Below are 22,621 nucleotides of genomic sequence, written 5' to 3' on the forward strand. Positions count from 1 at the left end.
GCTCGCACTCTTGGACCCACTGTTTGATGTCCGATGACATCACCGGCCAGTAGCAACGCTGCCTCACCAGGTCAGTGGTCCGATCAATGCCCTGGTGGCCATGCTCCTGATGCAAGCGGTTAAGGGTGTCTTGCTTAAGGACTGCAGGCAGAACCAGTTGGAGGGATTCACCCCCACCATCAGGCTAGAAGACCCGTCGGTGAAGCACACCCTCTTTTTCAACCAAATGGTTCCACTGACGCAACAGGGCCATCGCCGGCTTAGAAACCTGAGGTCTCTCAGCCGGCGTCGGCCGAGCCCGTCTCCGCCAAAACACCAAAAACTCTTTCACAAGGGGATCTGCCTCCTGCAAGGCACAAATGTCAGCAGGAGAGGGAGATGGAAAAGCAGATACTACACCCTGGGTTGCCACCACCCTTGGGTCTAGAACTGCTGCACGCTGGAGGACACTGGGGACTGAAGTGCCTGGCACGACACCATCAGCCAAACCCGAACCAGACAGATACTGCCAGGAGAGTGCATCAGCGTTCCAATTACTGCGACCTGATCGGTACTTGATTTCAAAATCAAACGCAGCCAACTGGGCGGCCCAACGATGCTCCGTGGCACCCAGTTGGCAGATTGCAGGTAGCTCAACGGGTTGTTATCTGTGAAAACCACACACTTATGGCCCAACAGATATTCCCGGAACTTCTCCGTCATAGCCCACTTCAGGGCTAAAAACTCCAGCTTCATGGAGCTGTAGTTATCCATGTTTCCCTCCGTTGGCCTGAGGCCACGACTGGCATAAGCGACAGGCTGAACACCTCTGTCGGTCTCTTGAGAGAGGACTGCTCCAAGGCCACTATGACTGGCATCAACCTCCAAAATGAAGGGACGGGCAAAGTCAGCATAAGTGAGTACAGGGGCAGAAACTAGCTTCGACTTCAAGGCCTCAAAACTGGCTTCACACTGCGGCGTCCAGGCAGCACCCAGGGCTTGCTCGGATCCTTTTCTGGGCTTTTTGCTTGCAAGCTCAGCTACTAATTTATGCAGAGGGCCGGCCAGTTGCGCAAAACCCTCTACAAAACGCCGATAGTAGCTAGCAAAACCCAAAAAGGAGCGCAGCTCTGTAACATGACGGGGCCGCTTCCATTTGGACACAGCCTCGATCTTCTCAGGGTCTGTGGAGACTCCATCGCTTGAGATGACATGGCCTGAGTACTTAACTTCCTTCTGGAAGAAAGAGCACTTCTTCAGTTTGGCCTTTAGACCTTCCTTTTGGAGCCGACCAAGCACTACTTCCAGCCGCTGCAGATGCTGAGAAACGGAGGAGGAGAAAACAACGATGTCATCAAGGTACAGAAGGAGGGACTGTCCTTGCTGATCTCCAAACATCCTCTGCATCAGCCGCTGGAAGGTGCTTGGGGCGTTACATAGCCCAAAAGGCATCCTGTTGAACTCAAAAAGTCCAAAAGGGGTACAGAAAGCGGTCTTAGGCTTGTCGAACAGGGACATCATTAAGGAGCGGAATGTCATGGGAGATGAGGCCAGTACAGCCCAAGTCTCCATCGTGGGCTGCAAAGACTGAACTGTACTCCTGCAACACAGACCTCATCTCCCCCTGCTCCTCCTCTGTCAACATGGACAGATCCACATGTGGGGTCACTCCCGTGGTCGAGCTACTGGCTGTTTGTGAGGAGATCGTAGCCGTGGTAGGCCTCACCTCAGTCACCCCTGTGGGTAAACTAACAACCTGGGCACCACTGAGAGCACCAAGACAAGTCAGAGGATACAGGAGAATATCGCTGGTTCCCACATTGACCACCAGAATATAAGCCGTACCCCGGACAAGTTGAACCAAGCATGGAGACGCCAGCAACCCCGCTGGCAGACCAGAATCGGGGGGCTCGAACAGCGCCGGCTGATCTCCAAAGTGTGGAGAGCAAGTGCTGGCCACAATCTTCATTACTCCGCCAGGGATGCGAAGGGCCCGTTTACCCTGCACCCAAACTGAACCCATAGGGTCCTTCTGAACCTGGGCAGCAGCCTGGTGGCACTTCTGGAGGGCCTCAATGACGGGCCAGGGGCCTGCAACACAGGGGGTGAATCAAAGAGAGACCGACCATATGCCCCGAAAAGATTCCGATAGCAACGTCGGATAATGTTCATCCCCAAAACTCCAGGGACTGAGGCCACAGCTTCAGGGGGGTCTTTTACGACCAAGATCCCGCAGCGGGACATCTCCTTCCCACAGAGGGTCACATCAAGCTCCAAATAGCCAACATATGGAATGGATAGGCCATTAGCTGCTCGCAGCTGTAGCCAATGACAGGACCGCAGGCGATCATGATCCCAAGGTGCAAAATGCTCCTGGAAAAAGCTTTCAGTTATAGTGGACACCATGGACCCAGTATTCACCAAACACGACACACTGACCCCTAAAGGTAGGGAGTGCAACTCCCTATCTTGCCACAAAAGCTATCACAACTCAGTCAATATCCAGGATGAAGACGTTTGTTTAGTCGACTAAGTAAACACATGTCAAACACAGATACACAGATATAACAGAGACCCATATTCATAGTATTCATCTGTTCATTTATGGTTGATGTTTAATAAATAAAACAAAGATTTAAGATGTAGTGGTGACTGATTGTCCAAACTGAAAGATTCACTCTGCTCTTCTTGCTGAGAGCAGCTCCCTTCATCATGTTTTTGTAGAGCGCTTGACTTATATAAATCCAGTTATTCTTATCACTTTCTATCACTCTGTCTGCTCATCAAGGTCTCAAGCAGCAAATGCTGCTTACATCCATCCTGCCAAGTTCTTTTCAGTTTAATCCTCTGTGGAAAACTCTTTTAAACAGATGTAGAAGTATGTATTTATAAAGAAGGACTGATGTAGAGGTCTGTATTTATAAAGAAGGACTGATGTAGAGGTCTGTATTTATAAAGAAGGACTGATGTAGAGGTCTGTATTTATAAAGAAGGACTGATGTAGAGGTCTGTATTTATAAAGAAGGACTGATGTAGAGGTCTGTATTTATAAAGAAGGACTGATGTAGAGGTCTGTATTTATGAAGAAGGACTGATGTAGCGGTCTGTATTTATGAAGAAGGACTGATGTAGAGGTCTGTATTTATAAAGAAGGACTGATGTAGAGGTCTGTATTTATAAAGAAGGACTGATGTAGAGGTCTGTATTTATAAAGAAGGACTGATGTAGAGGTCTGTATTTATAAAGAAGGACTGATGTAGAGGTCTGTATTTATAAAGAAGGACTGATGTAGAGGTCTGTATTTATAAAGAAGGACTGATGTAGAGGTCTGTATTTATAAAGAAGGACTGATGTAGAGGTCTGTATTTATAAAGAAGGACTGATGTAGAGGTCTGTATTTATAAAGAAGGACTGATGTAGAGGTCTGTATTTATGAAGAAGGACTGATGTAGAGGTCTGTATTTATAAAGAAGGACTGATGTAGAGGTCTGTATTTATGAAGAAGGACTGATGTAGCGGTCTGTATTTATGAAGAAGGACTGATGTAGAGGTCTGTATTTATAAAGAAGGACTGATGTAGAGGTCTGTATTTATAAAGAAGGACTGATGTAGAGGTCTGTATTTATAAAGAAGGACTGATGTAGAGGTCTGTATTTATAAAGAAGGACTGATGTAGAGGTGTAGCTGCATGATATTGCACTTGTGACCACTCAGTTTTGACTTTTGCTCTGCATTCACATACAGGTCATCTACACTTGTGCAGGTTGATAATAAGGATGTTCAGGTTTACTTGATTAGATTTGCTTGTCTGTTAAGTGATTTCACAAATGTATTACTGTAGGCCTGAAAGGTTGGTCAGATGTTGTGTCTAAGCTGTAGTTCAGCCTCCCTCCACTAGCTGGAGCTGTAGCTCGGGTTAATGTCTGCTCTCATAACACTCTACATCCTGGATGTAAATGGGCACAGGTGACAGTTGATAGTGATAGTTGTCAGCTTGGGCTTACGGTGGGCCAAAAAACTCTACTGCATTCTTTGAAACGTACTTGTGACAGGTTATCTTAATTCACATCGTTCTGCACCATGGGCTTTAGTTTTTCTGACGCTGTCTGCATATAAACATTACCTTTAAACTGCATCTTTCATGAGGACTCTAGGAGCAGCTGAAGCTTGGATGGCAGGCTGGGTTTAGATTAGAGCAGAGGTGTTACAGCATGTTGTGCAGCGTCTGATCAGACAGACGCTGCACAACATGCTGTAACATGAATGAGCCCAAATTGAAGCTAGCAACGTAAATGTGCATTTCAAAACAGTTTAGATTAAAAGGCTTTGTAATGGTGATTAAGAACAGAATCAACACTTTCCTTCAAACCCAGTCTGTGGAGGAATTCCAACAGAACTCAAATTGCACTCTGGTCAATCAAAGGTGGTTCAGGTTGTGGCCATAAGGCTCCTTAACAGACATATTTTAGCAAGGTGTACAATTTACCACAATTTTTAAAACATTTGGCCTGTAACGTAACACTTCATTCAGTGAAGAGTGTTGTCCCTGACATGTCAGATTTAAAGATATCACCTGAGGTTAATAACTGAAATGCCTTTCTGAACCACCTGTAAAAAAATGCATATATCATAGGGTTCACTGTAGAGTTCAAGAATCCCAACCACACAAGTCCTTCAAACAGTTGTGGGGATAAGGAGTAACTAATGAAAGGGTTGGTGATGTTGCAGACAAAGAGAGGAGTCCAAAAAGAAAGAAAGGCTCCCATTACAACAGCCAGAGTTTTAGTGGCTTTAGTCTGGCTTGATGTTTTCACTGAGCTCACACAGCCTGCCCTCTGTATGCTGCGGAACTGTTTCTGTGCCACCAGCAAAACCTTCAGATACACAGCAAGCATTATAACACCTGGCATGTAAAAGGAAAGAAGGGATGAGATTACACTTGAAGGTCCACTGACAAACAAAACACACCCCCCTTTACACACAACATGGTTATAATAAAACTCCTCAACACCCAAAATATTTAGTTTCAGAAAAATCATCCCAAAGCCTAAAAAAACTGAAATACTCCAAGTGAGCAGGATCATGATCAGCACTACATTATCAGTTATTCTGCTTCTGTAAAGCAGAGGTTGGCAAACAGCATAGTATCTGTCCACTGATATGAATGACAGATTCAGAATTGATGCTGTAACCAACATGACATCTGAGCTTAAGGAGACTTTACAGAAGAAGTCACCAAAGTACCAACAGGACTCTATGGTTCGGATCATACTGGGGAACATGACTAACAACCCTACGAGCAGGTCAGACACAGCCAGAGAGACAATCAGGTAGTTGGTTGGAGTATGGAGCTGCTTAAAATAAGCAACTGAGAAAGTCACCAAAAGGTTTCCACACACTGTCAGAACAATGATGATCCCAAAAATGATGTAGAGGGTGACACGCAGTGGCGTGGGGTAGTTTCTCTTCAGGCATGAAACGTTTCCAGATTCAAAGCAGAATGCTGGCTCCATCTGTTTGAAAGGAAACAAGAATTAAACATTAGGAATGGACTCAAATGTATGAACTGTAGCTCTGTCGGTCATCATTTATATACTTTAGTGCTTCTCTTATCAAAGTCAATACAAATGCTTGTTCACAAAGACGGCCACGGAGCAGGTAGGGAGGTGACATAATGTGGAAGTTAATCTTCTGTAGCTCTGTAGAGCTGCTTCCTACCAGTTTGAATCTAACTGCCATTACCAGTCACCAGTGCAGTGCCTCTCACTCTTGCTAGAGCTCTTCAATATTTGAACTATTGCAACAACAGACATTACAAAGGGGGTACTGCTTTTTAACATGCTCATAAAACTGGTCATATATCACACAACTTTGTATTAATCTTGTTTGGAAAAAGTCCCAGAAGTAAAATTCTACTGAAGATCAGTAAATAGTAGCTGACACGGAGTCTTAGGAGCCGACTCATTCTTGTCATGTTCCCATGAAGCTCAGATCTGCTGTATCAACAGTAAAGGTGATATTAAATGACCAGTGATGACTAGCTATCAACCAACAGTCAGCTCACCTCAAAAAACATGTCCTATCAACTAAGAAGGCAAAATGCTGTTCAGAAATAACTTACAGATTAGACTACACGCCAGATTCTTAAAGCATATTATATATATTCACAAACATGCATCACACTTACCTTCCATAGTGAGCTGGGCAGTACTGCCACCAGAACCGAAGGTGCCACACAAGGTCAACAGTGCATACTGAATGAGCTCTGTCTCCCCGGCCAGTGAAGTCGGAGGTTAAATACAGACCCTACAGAAGTGAGATCAGACAGTCTGTCCCAACGGATAGTGACGTTTGGATAGTGATCAGGTAGAACAGCTGAGGAAAGATGTAGCAGAGGGGATAGGAAACACAGAGAAGTCGGTACTCCCAGGAAAGTTGAAACTTTGGTGTTTCAGTTCCCCCTAGGTTTATGTGGCCACTGTCAGTTTACACAGTTCCAGTTCCACAGGTGGAAAGGATAGAGAGGTTGGTTAATTCATACATCAGGAAATGGTTAGGGGTTCCTCTGTGTCTTAGTAGTATAGCAATGTATGGAAAGGGCTTACTCCAGCTACCAATAACTAGCTCAACTGAAGAGTTCAAGTGTGCAAAGGTCAGGACAGAGATGTTGCTATCTGGGAGCAGAGACGCAGTGGTGGGTAGGTTGGTTCCAAATCCAACTAGAGGTAGGAAATGGAATCCAGAAGATGCAGTACAGGAAGCAGAGGCAGCTCTTATGCACCTAGAGATTGTAGGGAACGTGCAGCAAGGCCGTGGGGGCTTGGGGCTTAGCTCAGGCAGGCCAATGTGGTACAAGGCAGGTCCTAAAGAGAGAAGGAAGCTGGTAGTGGAGCAGATACGTCCACAAGAGGAAGTGGTTAGGTGTACAAAGGCAGTGGCTCGTAATAAGATTTGAAATGAGTAAAACAACCTTCTAGTAACCAATGTCAGGATTTCAGACCCGGCTCTTCACAAACTCATGATCCAATCATTACCTGACCTAAAGAGGTAGATAAACTCAGCTCTGAGGTTTGAGCAGTGAGCCTTCCCTCCTGGCATCCAGTACACAAGCCTCTAGTCCTCACATCGCCTGCTTACATCCACCCTGCAAGCTTCCAGTCTGCACCTCTGCCCGCTACATGGCATTGAGCTTGTTAAGGCTGATTTATACTTCTGTGTCTCCCGTACGCAGCAGGGGCTGATGCGGACATGAGCACCACATACTTGTGCGTCAATGTGTCAGTGTCGCGCAGCAACAGTGTGGTCTCGCTGGTAGCCGGTCACCTCCTTCCGGCCCCGCTACGATCTCTGTCTACTTTTCCACAGAGATTCAGAGCGTGTTCTGTTAATCTACAGCTGATACATGTTACTGTTTATCATACAGACATGATTACATGAAGAATAGAGAGGAGGAGATGAAATACACGGACGATGTGCGGCCCATGTCCGGGATCCCGGAAGTGATATAAATGCAGGAAACACAATGCCGCCGAGAGGACCAATCACAGGGCTTGCGGTCTGCATCGATTCTACGCGTAGTTACATTTTGGAGGAGGTGCACGTCAGCTACGTGCGTAGGCCTCTGAGTAGGTACGGGGGCTACGCGGACCCCCGGCGTAGGCTACGCCGTTGATTCGACGCAGGAGTATGAATCAGCCTTTAGCCTAAAGCTAGCATCTCTTTGGCCTGCTGACTTCCAGGATGCTATCCTCCAGTCTCCTCCAGTCTCAGCCAGAGCCAGTACGGAACCCAGCCCATTGTCCACAGTCAGTGGTCCAGCTGAGACCGGTTCCCAGTCTAAAGGCCAAACCCTCTCCTAAATGGTTATTTGTTAAACTTAATTATTAATCATAGTGATGTTGAAGCATCCTAATGTTTTGTTTATGCTCTACATCTTATACACAGACGGATATGAACAGAGCCTTCTGTCCATACTGTGCGTTCATTTCCGCACATTTCCTGGAAGCTTACAGACGTTGCTGTACTCCTGGAAATTGTGGGGTCAGTGTCACGCACAGTTCAGTAAACATTGACTACCAAAGATGGCGACATTTGTTTAGTCGACTGAGCAGACCCATATCTTACACAAGAGTGTTTGAGAACATGTTGCCATAGACAGAGCTGCTAACAGCAGTGTGAAGCAGAGGACATGTTGAAAATGTGGCGTGCAGCCCTCAACAGGAACGTTCTGCATGTTTCACAAAGAAAGCCCGCTTCTCCTCTTCATTTGCAAAGTAAGCTCTGCTTTAGAGACAGGTGTTATGATCAAAGTTTGAAGTTTGGATTGTGATGCCATGTTCTTTTCAGTTTAATCCTCTGTGGAAAACTCTGCAGTTTTGGACTGATTTAGAGGTGTGTATTTATAAAGAAGGACTGATGTAGAGGTCTGTATTTATAAAGAAGGACTGATGTAGAGGTCTGTATTTATAAAGAAGGACTGATGTAGAGGTCTGTATTTATAAAGAAGGACTGATGTAGAGGTCTGTGTTTATAAAGAAGGACTGATGTAGAGGTCTGCATTTATAAAGACGGACTGATGTAGAGGTCTGTATTTATAAAGAAGGACTTATGTAGAGGTCTGTATTTATAAAGAAGGACTGATGTAGAGGTCTGCATTTATAAAGAAGGACTGATGTAGAGGTCTGCATTTATAAAGAAGGACTGATGTAGAGGTCTGTATTTATAAAGAAGGACTTATGTAGAGGTCTGTATTTATAAAGAAGGACTTATGTAGAGGTCTGCATTTATAAAGAAGGACCAATGTAGAGGTCTGTATTTATAAAGAAGGACTTATGTAGAGGTCTGCATTTATAAAGAAGGACCAATGTAGAGGTCTGCATTGATAAAGAAGGACTGATGTAGAGGTCTGTATTTATAAAGAAGGACTGATGTAGAGGTCTGTATTTATAAAGAGGGACTGGTGTAGAGGTCTGCATTTATAAAGACGGACTGATGTAGAGGTCTGTATTTAAAAAGAAGGACTGATGTAGAGGTCTGCATTTATAAAGAAGGACTGATGTAGAGGTCTGTATTTATAAAGAAGGACTGATGTAGAGGTCTGTATTTATAAAGAAGGACTGATGTAGAGGTCTGTATTTATAAAGAAGGACTGATGTAGAGGTCTGTATTTATAAAGAAGGACTGATGTAGAGGTCTGTATTTATAAAGAAGGACTGATGTAGAGGTCTGTATTTATAAAGAAGGACTGATGTAGAGGTCTGTATTTATAAAGAAGGACTGATGTCTGCATATAAACATTACCTTTAAACTGCATCTTTCATGAGGACTCTAGGAGCAGCTGAAGCTTGGATGGCAGGCTGGGTTTAGATTAGAGCAGAGGTGTTACAGCATGTTGTGCAGCGTCTGATCAGACAGACGCTGCACAACATGCTGTAACATGAATGAGCCCAAATTGAAGCTAGCAACGTAAATGTGCATTTCAAAACAGTTTAGATTAAAAGGCTTTGTAATGGTGATTAAGAACAGAATCAACACTTTCCTTCAAACCCAGTCTGTGGAGAAATTCCAACAGAACTCAAATTGCACTCTGGTCAATCAAAGGTGGTTCAGGTTGTGGCCATAAGGCTCCTTAACAGACATATTTTAGCAAGGTGTACAATTTACCACAATTTTTAAAACATTTGGCCTGTAACGTAACACTTCATTCAGTGAAGAGTGTTGTCCCTGAAATGTCAGATTTAAAGATATCACCTGAGGTTAATAACTGAAATGCCTTTCTGAACCACCTGTAAAAAAATGCATATATCATAGGGTTCACTGTAGAGTTCAAGTATCCCAACCACACAAGTCCTTCAATCAGTTGTGGGGATAAGGAGTAACTAATGAAAGGGTTGGTGATGTTGCAGACAAAGAGAGGAGTCCAAAAAGAAAGAAAGGCTCCCATTACAACAGCCAGAGTTTTAGTGGCTTTAGTCTGGCTTGATGTTTTCACTGAGCTCACACAGCCTGCCCTCTGTATGCTGCGGAACTGTTTCTGTGCCACCAGCAAAACCTTCAGATACACAGCAAGCATTATAACACCTGGCATGTAAAAGGAAAGAACGGATGAGATTACACTTGGAGGTCCACTGAAAAACAAAACACACCCTCCTTTACACACAACGTGGTTATAATAAAACTCCTCAACACCCAAAATATTTAGTTTCAGAAATATCATCCCAAAGCCTAAAAAAACTGAAATACTCCAAGTGAGCAGGATCATGATCAGCACTACATTATCAGTTATTCTGCTTCTGTAAAGCAGAGGTTGGCAAACAGCATAGTATCTGTCCACTGATATGAATGACAGATTCAGAATTGAGGCTGTAACCAACATGACATCTGAGCTCATGTAGACTTTACAGAAGAAGTCACCAAAGTACCAACAGGACTCTATGGTTCGGATCATACCGGGGAACATGACTAACAACCCTAAGAGCAGGTCAGACACAGCCAGAGAGACAATCAGGTAGTTGGTTGGAGTATGGAGCTGCTTAAAATAAGCAACTGAGAAAGTCACCAAAAGGTTTCCACACACTGTCAGAACAATGATGATCCCAAAAATGATGTAGAGGGTGACACGCAGTGGCGTGGGGTAGTTTCTCTTCAGGCATGAAACGTTTCCAGATTCAAAGCAGAATGCTGGCTCCATCTGTTTGAAAGGAAACAAGAATTAAACATTAGGAATGGACTCAAATGTATGAACTGTAGCTCTGTCGGTCATCATTTATATACTTTAGTGCTTCTCTTATCAAAGTCAATACAAATGCTTGTTCACAAAGACGGCCACGGAGCAGGTAGGGAGGTGACATAATGTGGAAGTTAATCTTCTGTAGCTCTGTAGAGCTGCTTCCTACCAGTTTGAATCTAACTGCCATTACCAGTCACCAGTGCAGTGCCTCTCACTCTTGCTAGAGCTCTTCAATATTTGAACTATTGCAACAACAGACATTACAAAGGGGGTACTGCTTTTTAACATGCTCATAAAACTGGTCATATATCACACAACTTTGTATTAATCTTGTTTGGAAAAAGTCCCAGAAGTAAAATTCTACTGAAGATCAGTAAATAGTAGCTGACACGGAGTCTTAGGAGCCGACTCATTCTTGTCATGTTCCCATGAAGCTCAGATCTGCTGTATCAACAGTAAAGGTGATATTAAATGACCAGTGATGACTAGCTATCAACCAACAGTCAGCTCACCTCAAAAAACATGTCCTATCAACTAAGAAGGCAAAATGCTGTTCAGAAATAACTTACAGATTAGACTACACGCCAGATTCTTAAAGCATATTATATATATTCACAAACATGCATCACACTTACCTTCCATAGTGAGCTGGGCAGTACTGCCACCAGAGCCGAAGGTGCCACACAAGGTCAACAGTGCATACTGAATGAGCTCTGTCTCCCCGGCCAGTGAAGTCGGAGGTTAAATACAGACCCTACAGAAGTGAGGTCAGACAGTCTGTCCCAACGGATAGTGACGTTTGGATAGTGATCAGGTAGAACAGCTGAGGAAAGATGTAGCAGAGGGGATAGGAAACACAGAGAAGTCGGTACTCCCAGGAAAGTTGAAACTTTGGTGTTTCAGTTCCCCCTAGGTTTATGTGGCCACTGTCAGTTTACACAGTTCCAGTTCCACAGGTGGAAAGGATAGAGAGGTTGGTTAATTCATACATCAGGAAATGGTTAGGGGTTCCTCTGTGTCTTAGTAGTATAGCAATGTATGGAAAGGGCTTACTCCAGCTACCAATAACTAGCTCAACTGAAGAGTTCAAGTGTGCAAAGGTCAGGACAGAGATGGTGCTATCTGGGAGCAGAGACGCAGTAGTGGGTAGGTTGGTTCCAAATCCAACTAGAGGTAGGAAATGGAATCCAGAAGATGCAGTACAGGAAGCAGAGGCAGCTCTTATGCACCTAGAGATTGTAGGGAACGTGCAGCAAGGCCGTGGGGGCTTGGGGCTTAGCTCAGGCAGGCCAATGTGGTACAAGGCAGGTCCTAAAGAGAGAAGGAAGCTGGTAGTGGAGCAGATACGTCCACAAGAGGAAGTGGTTAGGTGTACAAAGGCAGTGGCTCGTAATAAGATTTGAAATGAGTAAAACAACCTTCTAGTAACCAATGTCAGGATTTCAGACCCGGCTCTTCACAAACTCATGATCCAATCATTACCTGACCTAAAGAGGCAGATAAACTCAGCTCTGAGGTTTGAGCAGTGAGCCTTCCCTCCTGGCATCCAGTACACAAGCCTCTAGTCCTCACATCGCCTGCTTACATCCACCCTGCAAGCTTCCAGTCTGCACCTCTGCCCGCTACATGGCATTGAGCTTGTTAAGGCTGATTTATACTTCCGTGTCTGCCGTACGCAGCAGGGGCTGACGCGGACATGAGCACCACATACTTGTGCGTCAATGTGTCAGTGTCGCGCAGCAACAGTGTGGTCTCGCTGGTAGCCGGTCACCTCCTTCCGGCCCCGCTACGATCTCTGTCTACTTTTCCACAGAGATTCAGAGCGTGTTATGTTAATCTACAGCTGATACATGTTACTGTTTATCATACAGACATGATTACATGAAGAATAGAGAGGAGGAGATGAAATACACGGACGATGTGCGGCCCATGTCCGGGATCGCTGAAGTGATATAAATGCAGGAAACACAATGCCGCCGAGAGGACCAATCACAGGGCTTGCGGTCTGCATCAATTCTACGCGTAGTTACATTTTGGAGGAGGTGCACGTCAGCTACGTGCGTAGGCCTCTGAGTAGGTACGGGGGCTACGCGGACCCCCGGCGTAGGCTACGCCGTTGATTCAACGCAGAAGTATAAATCAGCCTTTAGCCTAAAGCTAGCATCTCTTTGGCCTGCTGACTTCCAGGATGCTATCCTCCAGTCCAGAGCCAGTAAGGAATCCAGCCCATGGTCCACAGTCAGTGGTCCAGCTGAGACCGGTTCCCAGTCTAAAGGCCAAACCCTCTCCTAAATGGTTATTTGTTAAACTTAATTATTTATCATAGTGATGTTGAAGCATCCTAATGTTTTGTTTATGCTCTACGTCTTATACACAGACGGATATGAACAGAGCCTTCTGTCCATACTGTGCGTTCATTTCCGACCATTTCCTGGAAGCTTACAGACGTTGCTGTACTCCTGGAAATTGTGGGGTCAGTGTCACGCACAGTTCAGTCAACATTGACTACCGAAGATGGGGACATTTGTTTAGTCGACTGAGCAGACCCATATCTAACACAAGAGTGTTTGAGAACATGGTGCCATAGACAGAGCTGCTAACAGCAGTGTGAAGCAGAGGACATGTTGAAAATGTGGCGTGCAGCCCTCAACAGGAACGTTCTGCATGTTTCACAAAGAAAGCCCGCTTCTCCTCTTCATTTGCAAAGTAAGCTCTGCTTTAGAGACAGGTGTTATGATCAAAGTTTGAAGTTTGGATTGTGATGCCATGTTCTTTTCAGTTTAATCCTCTGTGGAAAACTCTGCAGTTTTGGACTGATTTAGAGGTGTGTATTTATAAAGAAGGACTGATGTAGAGGTCTGCATTTATAAAGAAGGACCAATGTAGAGGTCTGTATTTATAAAGACAGACTTATGTAGAGGTCTGCATTTATAAAGAAGGACTGATGTAGAGGTCTGTATTTATAAAGAAGGACCAATGTAGAGGTCTGCATTTATAAAGAAGGACCAATGTAGAGGTCTGCATTTATAAAGAAGGACTGATGTAGAGGTCTGTATTTATAAAGAGGGACTGGTGTAGAGGTCTGCATTTATAAAGAAGGACTGATGTAGAGGTCTGCATTTATAAAGACGGACTGATGTAGAGGTCTGTATTTATAAAGAAGGACTGATGTAGAGGTCTGTATTTATAAAGACGGACTGATGTAGAGGTCTGTATTTATAAAGAAGGACTGATGTAGAGGTCTGTATATATAAAGAGGGACTGATGTAGAGGTCTGCATTTATAAAGAAGGACTGATGTAGAGGTCTGTATTTATAAAGAAGGACTGATGTAGAGGTCTGTATTTATAAAGAAGGACTAATGTAGAGGTCTGCATTTATACAGAAGGACTGATGTAGAGGTCTGCATTTATAAAGAAGGACTGATGTAGAGGTCTGTATTTATAAAGAAGGACTGATGTCTGCATATAAACATTACCTTTAAACTGCATCTTTCATGAGGACTCCAGGAGCAGCTGAAGCTTGGATGGCAGGCTGGGTTTAGATTAGGTCAGAGGTGTTACAGCATGTTGTGCAGCGTCTGATCAGACAGACGCTGCACAACATGCTGTAACATGAATGAGCCCAAATTGAAGCTAGCAACGTAGATGTGCATTTCAAAACAGTTGAGATTAAAAGGCTTTGTAATGGTGATTAAGAACAGAATCAACACTTTCCTTCAAACCCAGTCTGTGGAGAAATTCCAACAGAACTCAAATTGCACTCTGGTCAATCAAAGGTGGTTCAGGTTGTGGCCATAAGGCTCCTTAACAGACATATTTTAGCAAGGTGTACAATTTACCACAATTTTTAAAACATTTGGCCTGTAACGTAACACTTCATTCAGTGAAGAGTGTTGTCCCTGAAATGTCAGATTTAAAGATATCACCTGAGGTTAATAACTGAAATGCCTTTCTGAACCACCTGTAAAAAAATGCATATATCATAGGGTTCACTGTAGAGTTCGAGAATCCCAACCACATAAGTCCTTCAATCAGTTGTGGGGGTAAGGAGTAACTAATGAAAGGGTTGATGATGTTGCAGACAAAGAAAGGAGTCTAAAAAGAAAGAAAGGCTCCCATTACAACAGCCAGAGTTTTAGTGGCTTTAGTCTGGCTTGATGTTTTCACTGAGCTCACACAGCCTGCCCTCTGTATGCTGCGGAACTGTTTCTGTGCCACCAGCAAAACCTTCAGATACACAGCAAGCATTATAACACCTGGCATGTAAAAGGAAAGAAGGGATGAGAGTGTAGATGACAGTTTGCCCTGAAACAAAACACACCCTCCTTTACACACAACATGGTTATAATAAAACTCCTCAACACCCAAAATATTTAGTTTCAGAAATATCATCCCAAAGCCTAAAAAAACTGAAATACTCCAAGTGAGCAGGATCATGATCAGCACTACATTATCAGTTATTCTGCTTCTGTAAAGCAGAGGTTGGCAAACAGCATAGTATCTGTCCACTGATATGAATGACAGATTCAGAATTGATGCTGTAACCAACATGACATCTGAGCTTAAGGAGACTTTACAGAAGAAGTCACCAAAGTACCAACAGGACTCTACAGTTCGGATCATATTGGGGAACATGACTAACAACCCTAAGAGCAGGTCAGACAAAGCCAGAGAGACAATCAGGTAGTTGGTTGGAGTATGGAGCTGCTTAAAATAAGCAACTGAGAAAGTCACAAAAAGGTTTCCACACACTGTCAGAACAATGATGATCCCAAAAATGATGTAGAGGGTGACACGCAGTGGCGTGGGGTAGTTTCTCTTCAGGCATGAAACGTTTCCAGATTCAAAGCAGAATGCTGGCTCCATCTGTTTGAAAGGAAACAAGAATTAAACATTAGGAATGGACTCAAATGTATGAACTGTAGCTCTGTCGGTCATCATTTATATACTTCAGTGCTTCTCTTATCAAAGTCAATACAAATGCTTGTTCACAAAGACGGCCGCGGAGCAGGTAGGGAGGTGACATAATGTGGAAGTTAATCTTCTGTAGCTCTGTAGAGCTGCTTCCTACCAGTTTGAATCTAACTGCCATTACCAGTCACCAGTGCAGTGCCTCTCACTCTTGCTAGAGCTCTTCAATATTTGAACTATTGCAACAACAGACATTACAAAGGGGGTACTGCTTTTTAACATGCTCATAAAACTGGTCATATATCACACAACTTTGTATTAATCTTGTTTGGAAAAAGTCCCAGAAGTAAAATTCTACTGAAGATCAGTAAATAGTAGCTGACACGGAGTCTTAGGAGCCGACTCATTCTTGTCATGTTCCCATGAAGCTCAGATCTGCTGTATCAACAGTAAAGGTGATATTAAATGACCAGTGATGACTAGCTATCAACCAACAGTCAGCTCACCTCAAAAAACATGTCCTATCAACTAAGAAGGCAAAATGCTGTTCAGAAATAACTTACAGATTAGACTACACGCCAGATTCTTAAAGCATATTATATATATTCACAAACATGCATCACACTTACCTTCCATAGTGAGCTGGGCAGTACTGCCACCAGAGTCGAAGGTGCCACACAAGGTCAACAGTGCATACTGAATGAGCTCTGTCTCCCCGGCCAGTGAAGTCGGAGGTTAAATACAGACCCTACAGAAGTGAGATCAGACAGTCTGTCCCAACGGATAGTGACGTTTGGATAGTGATCAGGTAGAACAGCTGAGGAAAGATGTAGCAGAGGGGATAGGAAACACAGAGAAGTCGGTACTCCCAGGAAAGTTGAAACTTTGGTGTTTCAGTTCCCCCTAGGTTTATGTGGCCACTGTCAGTTTACACAGTTCCAGTTCCACAGGTGGAAAGGATAGAGAGGTTGGTTAATTCATACATCAGGAAATGGTTAGGGGTTCCTCTGTGTCTTAGTAGTATAGCAATGTATGGAAAGGGCTTACTCCAGCTACCATTAACTAGCTCAACTGAAGAGTTCAAGTGTGCAAAGGTCAGGACAGAGATGTTGCTATCTGGGAGCAGAGACGCAGTAGTGGGTAGGTTGGTTCCAAATCCAACTAGAGGTAGGAAATGGAATCCAGAAGATGCAGTACAGGAAGCAGAGGCAGCTCTTATGCACCTAGAGATTGTAGGGAACGTGCAGCAAGCCCGTGGGGGCTTGGGGCTTAGCTCAGGCAGGCCAATGTGGTACAAGGCAGGTCCTAAAGAGAGAAGGAAGCTGGTAGTGGAGCAGATACGTCCACAAGAGGAAGTGGTTAGGTGTACAAAGGCAGTGGCTCGTAATAAGATTTGAAATGAGTAAAACAACCTTCTAGTAACCAATGTCAGGATTTCAGACCCGGCTCTTCACAAACTCATGATCCAATCATTACCTGACCTAAAGAGGCAGATAAACTCAGCTCTGAGGTTTGAGCAGTGAGCCTTCCCTCCTGGCATCCAGTACACAAGCCTCTAGTCCTCACATCGCCTGCTTACATCCACCCTGCAAGCTTCCAGTCTGCACCTCTGCCCGCTACATGGCATTGAGCTTGTTAAGGCTGATTTATACTTCTGTGTCTCCCGTACGCAGCAGGGGCTGACGCGGACATGAGCACCACATACTTGTGCGTCAATGTGTCAGTGTCGCGCAGCAACAGTGTGGTCTCGCTGGTAGCCGGTCACCTCCTTCCGGCCCCGCTACGATCTCTGTCTACTTTTCCACAGAGATTCAGAGCGTGTTATGTTAATCTACAGCTGATACATGTTACTGTTTATCATACAGACATGATTACATGAAGAATAGAGAGGAGGAGATGAAATACACGGACGATGTGCGGCCCATGTCCGGGATCCCGGAAGTGATATAAATGCAGGAAACACAATGCCGCCGAGAGGACCAATCACAGGGCTTGCGGTCTGCATCGATTCTACGCGTAGTTACATTTTGGAGAAGGTGCACGTCAGCTACGTGCGTAGGCCTCTGCGTAGGTACGGGGGCTACGCGGACCCCCGGCGTAGGCTACGCCGTTGATTCGACGCAGGAGTATGAATCAGCCTTTAGCCTAAAGCTAGCATCTCTTTGGCCTGCTGACTTCCAGGATGCTATCCTCCAGTCTCCTCCAGTCTCAGCCAGAGCCAGTACGGAACCCAGCCCATTGTCCACAGTCAGTGGTCCAGCTGAGACCGGTTCCCAGTCTAAAGGCCAAACCCTCTCCTAAATGGTTATTTGTTAAACTTAATTATTAATCATAGTGATGTTGAAGCATCCTAATGTTTTGTTTATGCTCTACGTCTTATACACAGACGGATATGAACAGAGCCTTCTGTCCATACTGTGCGTTCATTTCCGCACATTTCCTGGAAGCTTACAGACGTTGCTGTACTCCTGGAAATTGTGGGGTCAGTGTCACGCACAGTTCAGTCAACATTGACTACCAAAGATGGCGACATTTGTTTAGTCGACTGAGCAGACCCATATCTAACACAAGAGTGTTTGAGAACATGGTGCCATAGACAGAGCTGCTAACAGCAGTGTGAAGCAGAGGACATGTTGAAGATGTGGCGTGCAGCCCTCAACAGGAACGTTCTGCATGTTTCACAAAGAAAGCCCGCTTCTCCTCTTCATTTGCAAAGTAAGCTCTGCTTTAGAGACAGGTGTTATGATCAAAGTTTGAAGTTTGGATTGTGATGCCATGTTCTTTTCAGTTTAATCCTCTGTGGAAAACTCTGCAGTTTTGGACTGATTTAGAGGTGTGTATTTATAAAGAAGGACTGATGTAGAGGTCTGTATTTATAAAGAAGGACTGATGTAGAGGTCTGTGTTTATAAAGAAGGACTGATTTAGAGGTCTGCATTTATAAAGACGGACTGATGTAGAGGTCTGTATTTATTAAGAAGGACTTGTGTAGAGGTCTGTATTTATAAAGAAGGACTGATGTAGAGGTCTGCATTTATAAAGAAGGACTGATGTAGAGGTCTGTATTTATAAAGAAGGACTTATGTAGAGGTCTGTATTTATAAAGAAGGACTTATGTAGAGGTCTGCATTTATAAAAAAGGACTGATGTAGAGGTCTGTATTTATAAAGAGGGACTGATGTAGAGGTCTGCATTTATAAAGAAGGACTGATGTAGAGGTCTGTATTTATAAAGAAGTACTTATGTAGAGGTCTGTATTTATAAAGAAGGACTGATGTAGAGGTCTGCATTTATAAAGAAGGACTGATGTAGATGTCTGTATTTATAAAGAGGGACTGGTGTAGAGGTCTGCATTTATAAAGAAGGACTGATGTAGAGGTCTGTATTTATAAAGAAGGACTGATGTAGAGGTCTGTATTTATAAAGAAGGACTGATGTAGAGGTCTGTCTATATAAAGAGGGACTGGTGTAGAGGTCTGTATATATAAAGAAGGACTGATGTAGAGGTCTGCATTTATAAAGAAGGACTGATGTAGAGGTCTGTATTTATAAAGAAGGACTGATGTAGAGGTCTGTATTTATAAAGAAGGACTGATGTCTGCATATAAACATTACCTTTAAACTGCATCTTTCATGAGGACTCCAGGAGCAGCTGAAGCTTGGATGGCAGGCTGGGTTTAGATTAGGTCAGAGGTGTTACAGCATGTTGTGCAGCGTCTGATCAGACAGACGCTGCACAACATGCTGTAACATGAATGAGCCCAAATTGAAGCTAGCAACGTAAATGTGCATTTCAAAACAGTTGAGATTAAAAGGCTTTGTAATGGTGATTAAGAACAGAATCAACACTTTCCTTCAAACCCAGTCTGTGGAGAAATTCCAACAGAACTCAAATTGCACTCTGGTCAATCAAAGGTGGTTCAGGTTGTGGCCATAAGGCTCCTTAACAGACATATTTTAGCAAGGTGTACAATTTACCACAATTTTTAAAACATTTGGCCTGTAACGTAACACTTCATTCAGTGAAGAGTGTTGTCCCTGAAATGTCAGATTTAAAGATATCACCTGAGGTTAATAACTGAAATGCCTTTCTGAACCACCTGTAAAAAAATGCATATATCATAGGGTTCACTGTAGAGTTCAAGTATCCCAACCACACAAGTCCTTCAATCAGTTGTGGGGGTAAGGAGTAACTAATGAAAGGGTCGATGATGTTGCAGACAAAGAAAGGAGTCCAAAAAGAAAGAAAGGCTCCCATTACAACAGCCAGAGTTTTAGTGGCTTTAGTCTGGCTTGATGTTTTCACTGAGCTCACACAGCCTGCCCTCTGTATGCTGCGGAACTGTTTCTGTGCCACCAGCAAAACCTTCAGATACACAGCAAGCATTATAACACCTGGCATGTAAAAGGAAAGAACGGATGAGAGTGTAGAAGACAGTTTGCCCTGAAACAAAACACACCCTCCTTTACACACAACATGGTTATAATAAAACTCCTCAACACCCAAAATATTTAGTTTCAGAAATATCATCCCAAAGCCTAAAAAAACTGAAATACTCCAAGTGAGCAGGATCATGATCAGCACTACATTATCAGTTATTCTGCTTCTGTAAAGCAGAGGTTGGCAAACAGCATAGTATCTGTCCACTGATATGAATGACAGATTCAGAATTGATGCTGTAACCAACATGACATCTGAGCTTAAGGAGACTTTACAGAAGAAGTCACCAAAGTACCAACAGGACTCTATGGTTCGGATCATACTGGGGAACATGACTAACAACCCTAAGAGCAGGTCAGACACAGCCAGAGAGACAATCAGGTAGTTGGTTGGAGTATGGAGCTGCTTAAAATAAGCAACTGAGAAAGTCACCAAAAGGTTTCCACACACTGTCAGAACAATGATGATCCCAAAAATGAGGTAGAGGGTGACACGCAGTGGCGTGGGGTAGTTTCTCTTCAGGCATGAAACGTTTCCAGATTCAAAGCAGAATGCTGGCTCCATCTGTTTGAAAGGAAACAAGAATTAAACATTAGGAATGGACTCAAATGTATGAACTGTAGCTCTGTCGGTCATCATTTATATACTTTAGTGCTTCTCTTATCAAAGTCAATACAAATGCTTGTTCACAAAGACGGCCGCGGAGCAGGTAGGGAGGTGACATAATGTGGAAGTTAATCTTCTGTAGCTCTGTAGAGCTGCTTCCTACCAGTTTGAATCTAACTGCCATTACCAGTCACCAGTGCAGTGCCTCTCACTCTTGCTAGAGCTCTTCAATATTTGAACTATTGCAACAACAGACATTACAAAGGGGGTACTGCTTTTTAACATGCTCATAAAACTGGTCATATATCACACAACTTTGTATTAATCTTGTTTGGAAAAAGTCCCAGAAGTAAAATTCTACTGAAGATCAGTAAATAGTAGCTGACACGGAGTCTTAGGAGCCGACTCATTCTTGTCATGTTCCCATGAAGCTCAGATCTGCTGTATCAACAGTAAAGGTGATATTAAATGACCAGTGATGACTAGCTATCAACCAACAGTCAGCTCACCTCAAAAAACATGTCCTATCAACTAAGAAGGCAAAATGCTGTTCAGAAATAACTTACAGATTAGACTACACGCCAGATTCTTAAAGCATATTATATATATTCACAAACATGCATCACACTTACCTTCCATAGTGAGCTGGGCAGTACTGCCACCAGAGCCGAAGGTGCCACACAAGGTCAACAGTGCATACTGAATGAGCTCTGTCTCCCCGGCCAGTGAAGTCGGAGGTTAAATACAGACCCTACAGAAGTGAGGTCAGACAGTCTGTCCCAACGGATAGTGACGTTTGGATAGTGATCAGGTAGAACAGCTGAGGAAAGATGTAGCAGAGGGGATAGGAAACACAGAGAAGTCGGTACTCCCAGGAAAGTTGAAACTTTGGTGTTTCAGTTCCCCCTAGGTTTATGTGGCCACTGTCAGTTTACACAGTTCCAGTTCCACAGGTGGAAAGGATAGAGAGGTTGGTTAATTCATACATCAGGAAATGGTTAGGGGTTCCTCTGTGTCTTAGTAGTATAGCAATGTATGGAAAGGGCTTACTCCAGCTACCAATAACTAGCTCAACTGAAGAGTTCAAGTGTGCAAAGGTCAGGACAGAGATGTTGCTATCTGGGAGCAGAGACGCAGTAGTGGGTAGGTTGGTTCCAAATCCAACTAGAGGTAGGAAATGGAATCCAGAAGATGCAGTACAGGAAGCAGAGGCAGCTCTTATGCACCTAGAGATTGTAGGGAACGTGCAGCAAGGCCGTGGGGGCTTGGGGCTTAGCTCAGGCAGGCCAATGTGGTACAAGGCAGGTCCTAAAGAGAGAAGGAAGCTGGTAGTGGAGCAGATACGTCCACAAGAGGAAGTGGTTAGGTGTACAAAGGCAGTGGTTCGTAATAAGATTTGAAATGAGTAAAACAACCTTCTAGTAACCAATGTCAGGATTTCAGACCCGGCTCTTCACAAACTCATGATCCAATCATTACCTGACCTAAAGAGGTAGATAAACTCAGCTCTGAGGTTTGAGCAGTGAGCCTTCCCTCCTGGCATCCAGTACACAAGCCTCTAGTCCTCACATCGCCTGCTTACATCCACCCTGCAAGCTTCCAGTCTGCACCTCTGCCCGCTACATGGCATTGAGCTTGTTAAGGCTGATTTATACTTCTGCGTCTCCCGTACGCAGCAGGGGCTGACGCGGACATGAGCACCACATACTTGTGCGTCAATGTGTCAGTGTCGCGCAGCAACAGTGTGGTCTCGCTGGTAGCCGGTCACCTCCTTCCGGCCCCGCTACGATCTCTGTCTACTTTTCCACAGAGATTCAGAGCGTGTTCTGTTAATCTACAGCTGATACATGTTACTGTTTATCATACAGACATGATTACATGAAGAATAGAGAGGAGGAGATGAAATACACGGACGATGTGCGGCCCATGTCCGGGATCCCGGAAGTGATATAAAT

At 44.1% G+C, this 22,621-nt stretch overlaps 3 protein-coding genes and 1 pseudogene across 3 annotated transcripts; all 4 read right to left on the reverse strand.

Moving 5' to 3' along the window:
* Positions 1–4,502: 4,502 nt before the first annotated feature.
* Positions 4,503–5,492, reverse strand: LOC117825622 (trace amine-associated receptor 1-like). Its single transcript, XM_034701535.1, has one exon. The coding sequence runs from the start codon at positions 5,490–5,492 to the stop codon at positions 4,503–4,505; it is 990 nt and encodes a 329-aa protein (XP_034557426.1).
* A 4,187-nt stretch (positions 5,493–9,679) lies between these two features.
* LOC117825623 (trace amine-associated receptor 1-like) lies at positions 9,680–12,406 on the reverse strand. Its single transcript, XM_034701536.1, has 3 exons — positions 12,367–12,406; positions 12,196–12,219; positions 9,680–10,659 (listed from the first exon to the last, which is right to left on the reverse strand). Exons 1-3 carry the CDS (start codon positions 12,404–12,406, stop codon positions 9,680–9,682), a joined length of 1,044 nt encoding a protein of 347 aa, XP_034557427.1.
* A 2,179-nt stretch (positions 12,407–14,585) lies between these two features.
* LOC117825624 lies at positions 14,586–15,575 on the reverse strand (annotated as a pseudogene).
* A 4,059-nt stretch (positions 15,576–19,634) lies between these two features.
* LOC117825625 (trace amine-associated receptor 1-like) lies at positions 19,635–20,624 on the reverse strand. Its single transcript, XM_034701538.1, has one exon. The coding sequence runs from the start codon at positions 20,622–20,624 to the stop codon at positions 19,635–19,637; it is 990 nt and encodes a 329-aa protein (XP_034557429.1).
* Between the last annotated feature and the right edge of the window lie 1,997 nt (positions 20,625–22,621).

Source organism: Notolabrus celidotus, chromosome 14 (assembly GCF_009762535.1).
Source record: "Notolabrus celidotus isolate fNotCel1 chromosome 14, fNotCel1.pri, whole genome shotgun sequence".
NCBI classification, from domain to species: Eukaryota; Metazoa; Chordata; class Actinopteri; order Labriformes; family Labridae; genus Notolabrus; species Notolabrus celidotus.

What these genes read in the sequence shown, in the direction of transcription:
- LOC117825622 (XM_034701535.1), bottom strand. Translation starts at nt 5,492, where the DNA reads ATGGAGCCAGCATTCTGCTTTGAATCTGGAAACGTTTCATGCCTGAAG.
- LOC117825623 (XM_034701536.1), bottom strand. Translation starts at nt 12,406, where the DNA reads ATGTCCGCGTCAGCCCCTGCTGCGTACGGCAGACACGGAA. An exon ending in TGCGTACGGCAGACACGGAA is followed by an intron (nt 12,220 to 12,366) that starts GTATAAATCAGC and finishes CTCAAACCTCAG; the next exon opens with AGCTGAGTTTATCTGCCTCT. An exon ending in GAGTTTATCTGCCTCTTTAG is followed by an intron (nt 10,660 to 12,195) that starts GTCAGGTAATGA and finishes AGATGGAGCCAG; the next exon opens with CATTCTGCTTTGAATCTGGA.
- LOC117825625 (XM_034701538.1), bottom strand. Translation starts at nt 20,624, where the DNA reads ATGGAGCCAGCATTCTGCTTTGAATCTGGAAACGTTTCATGCCTGAAG.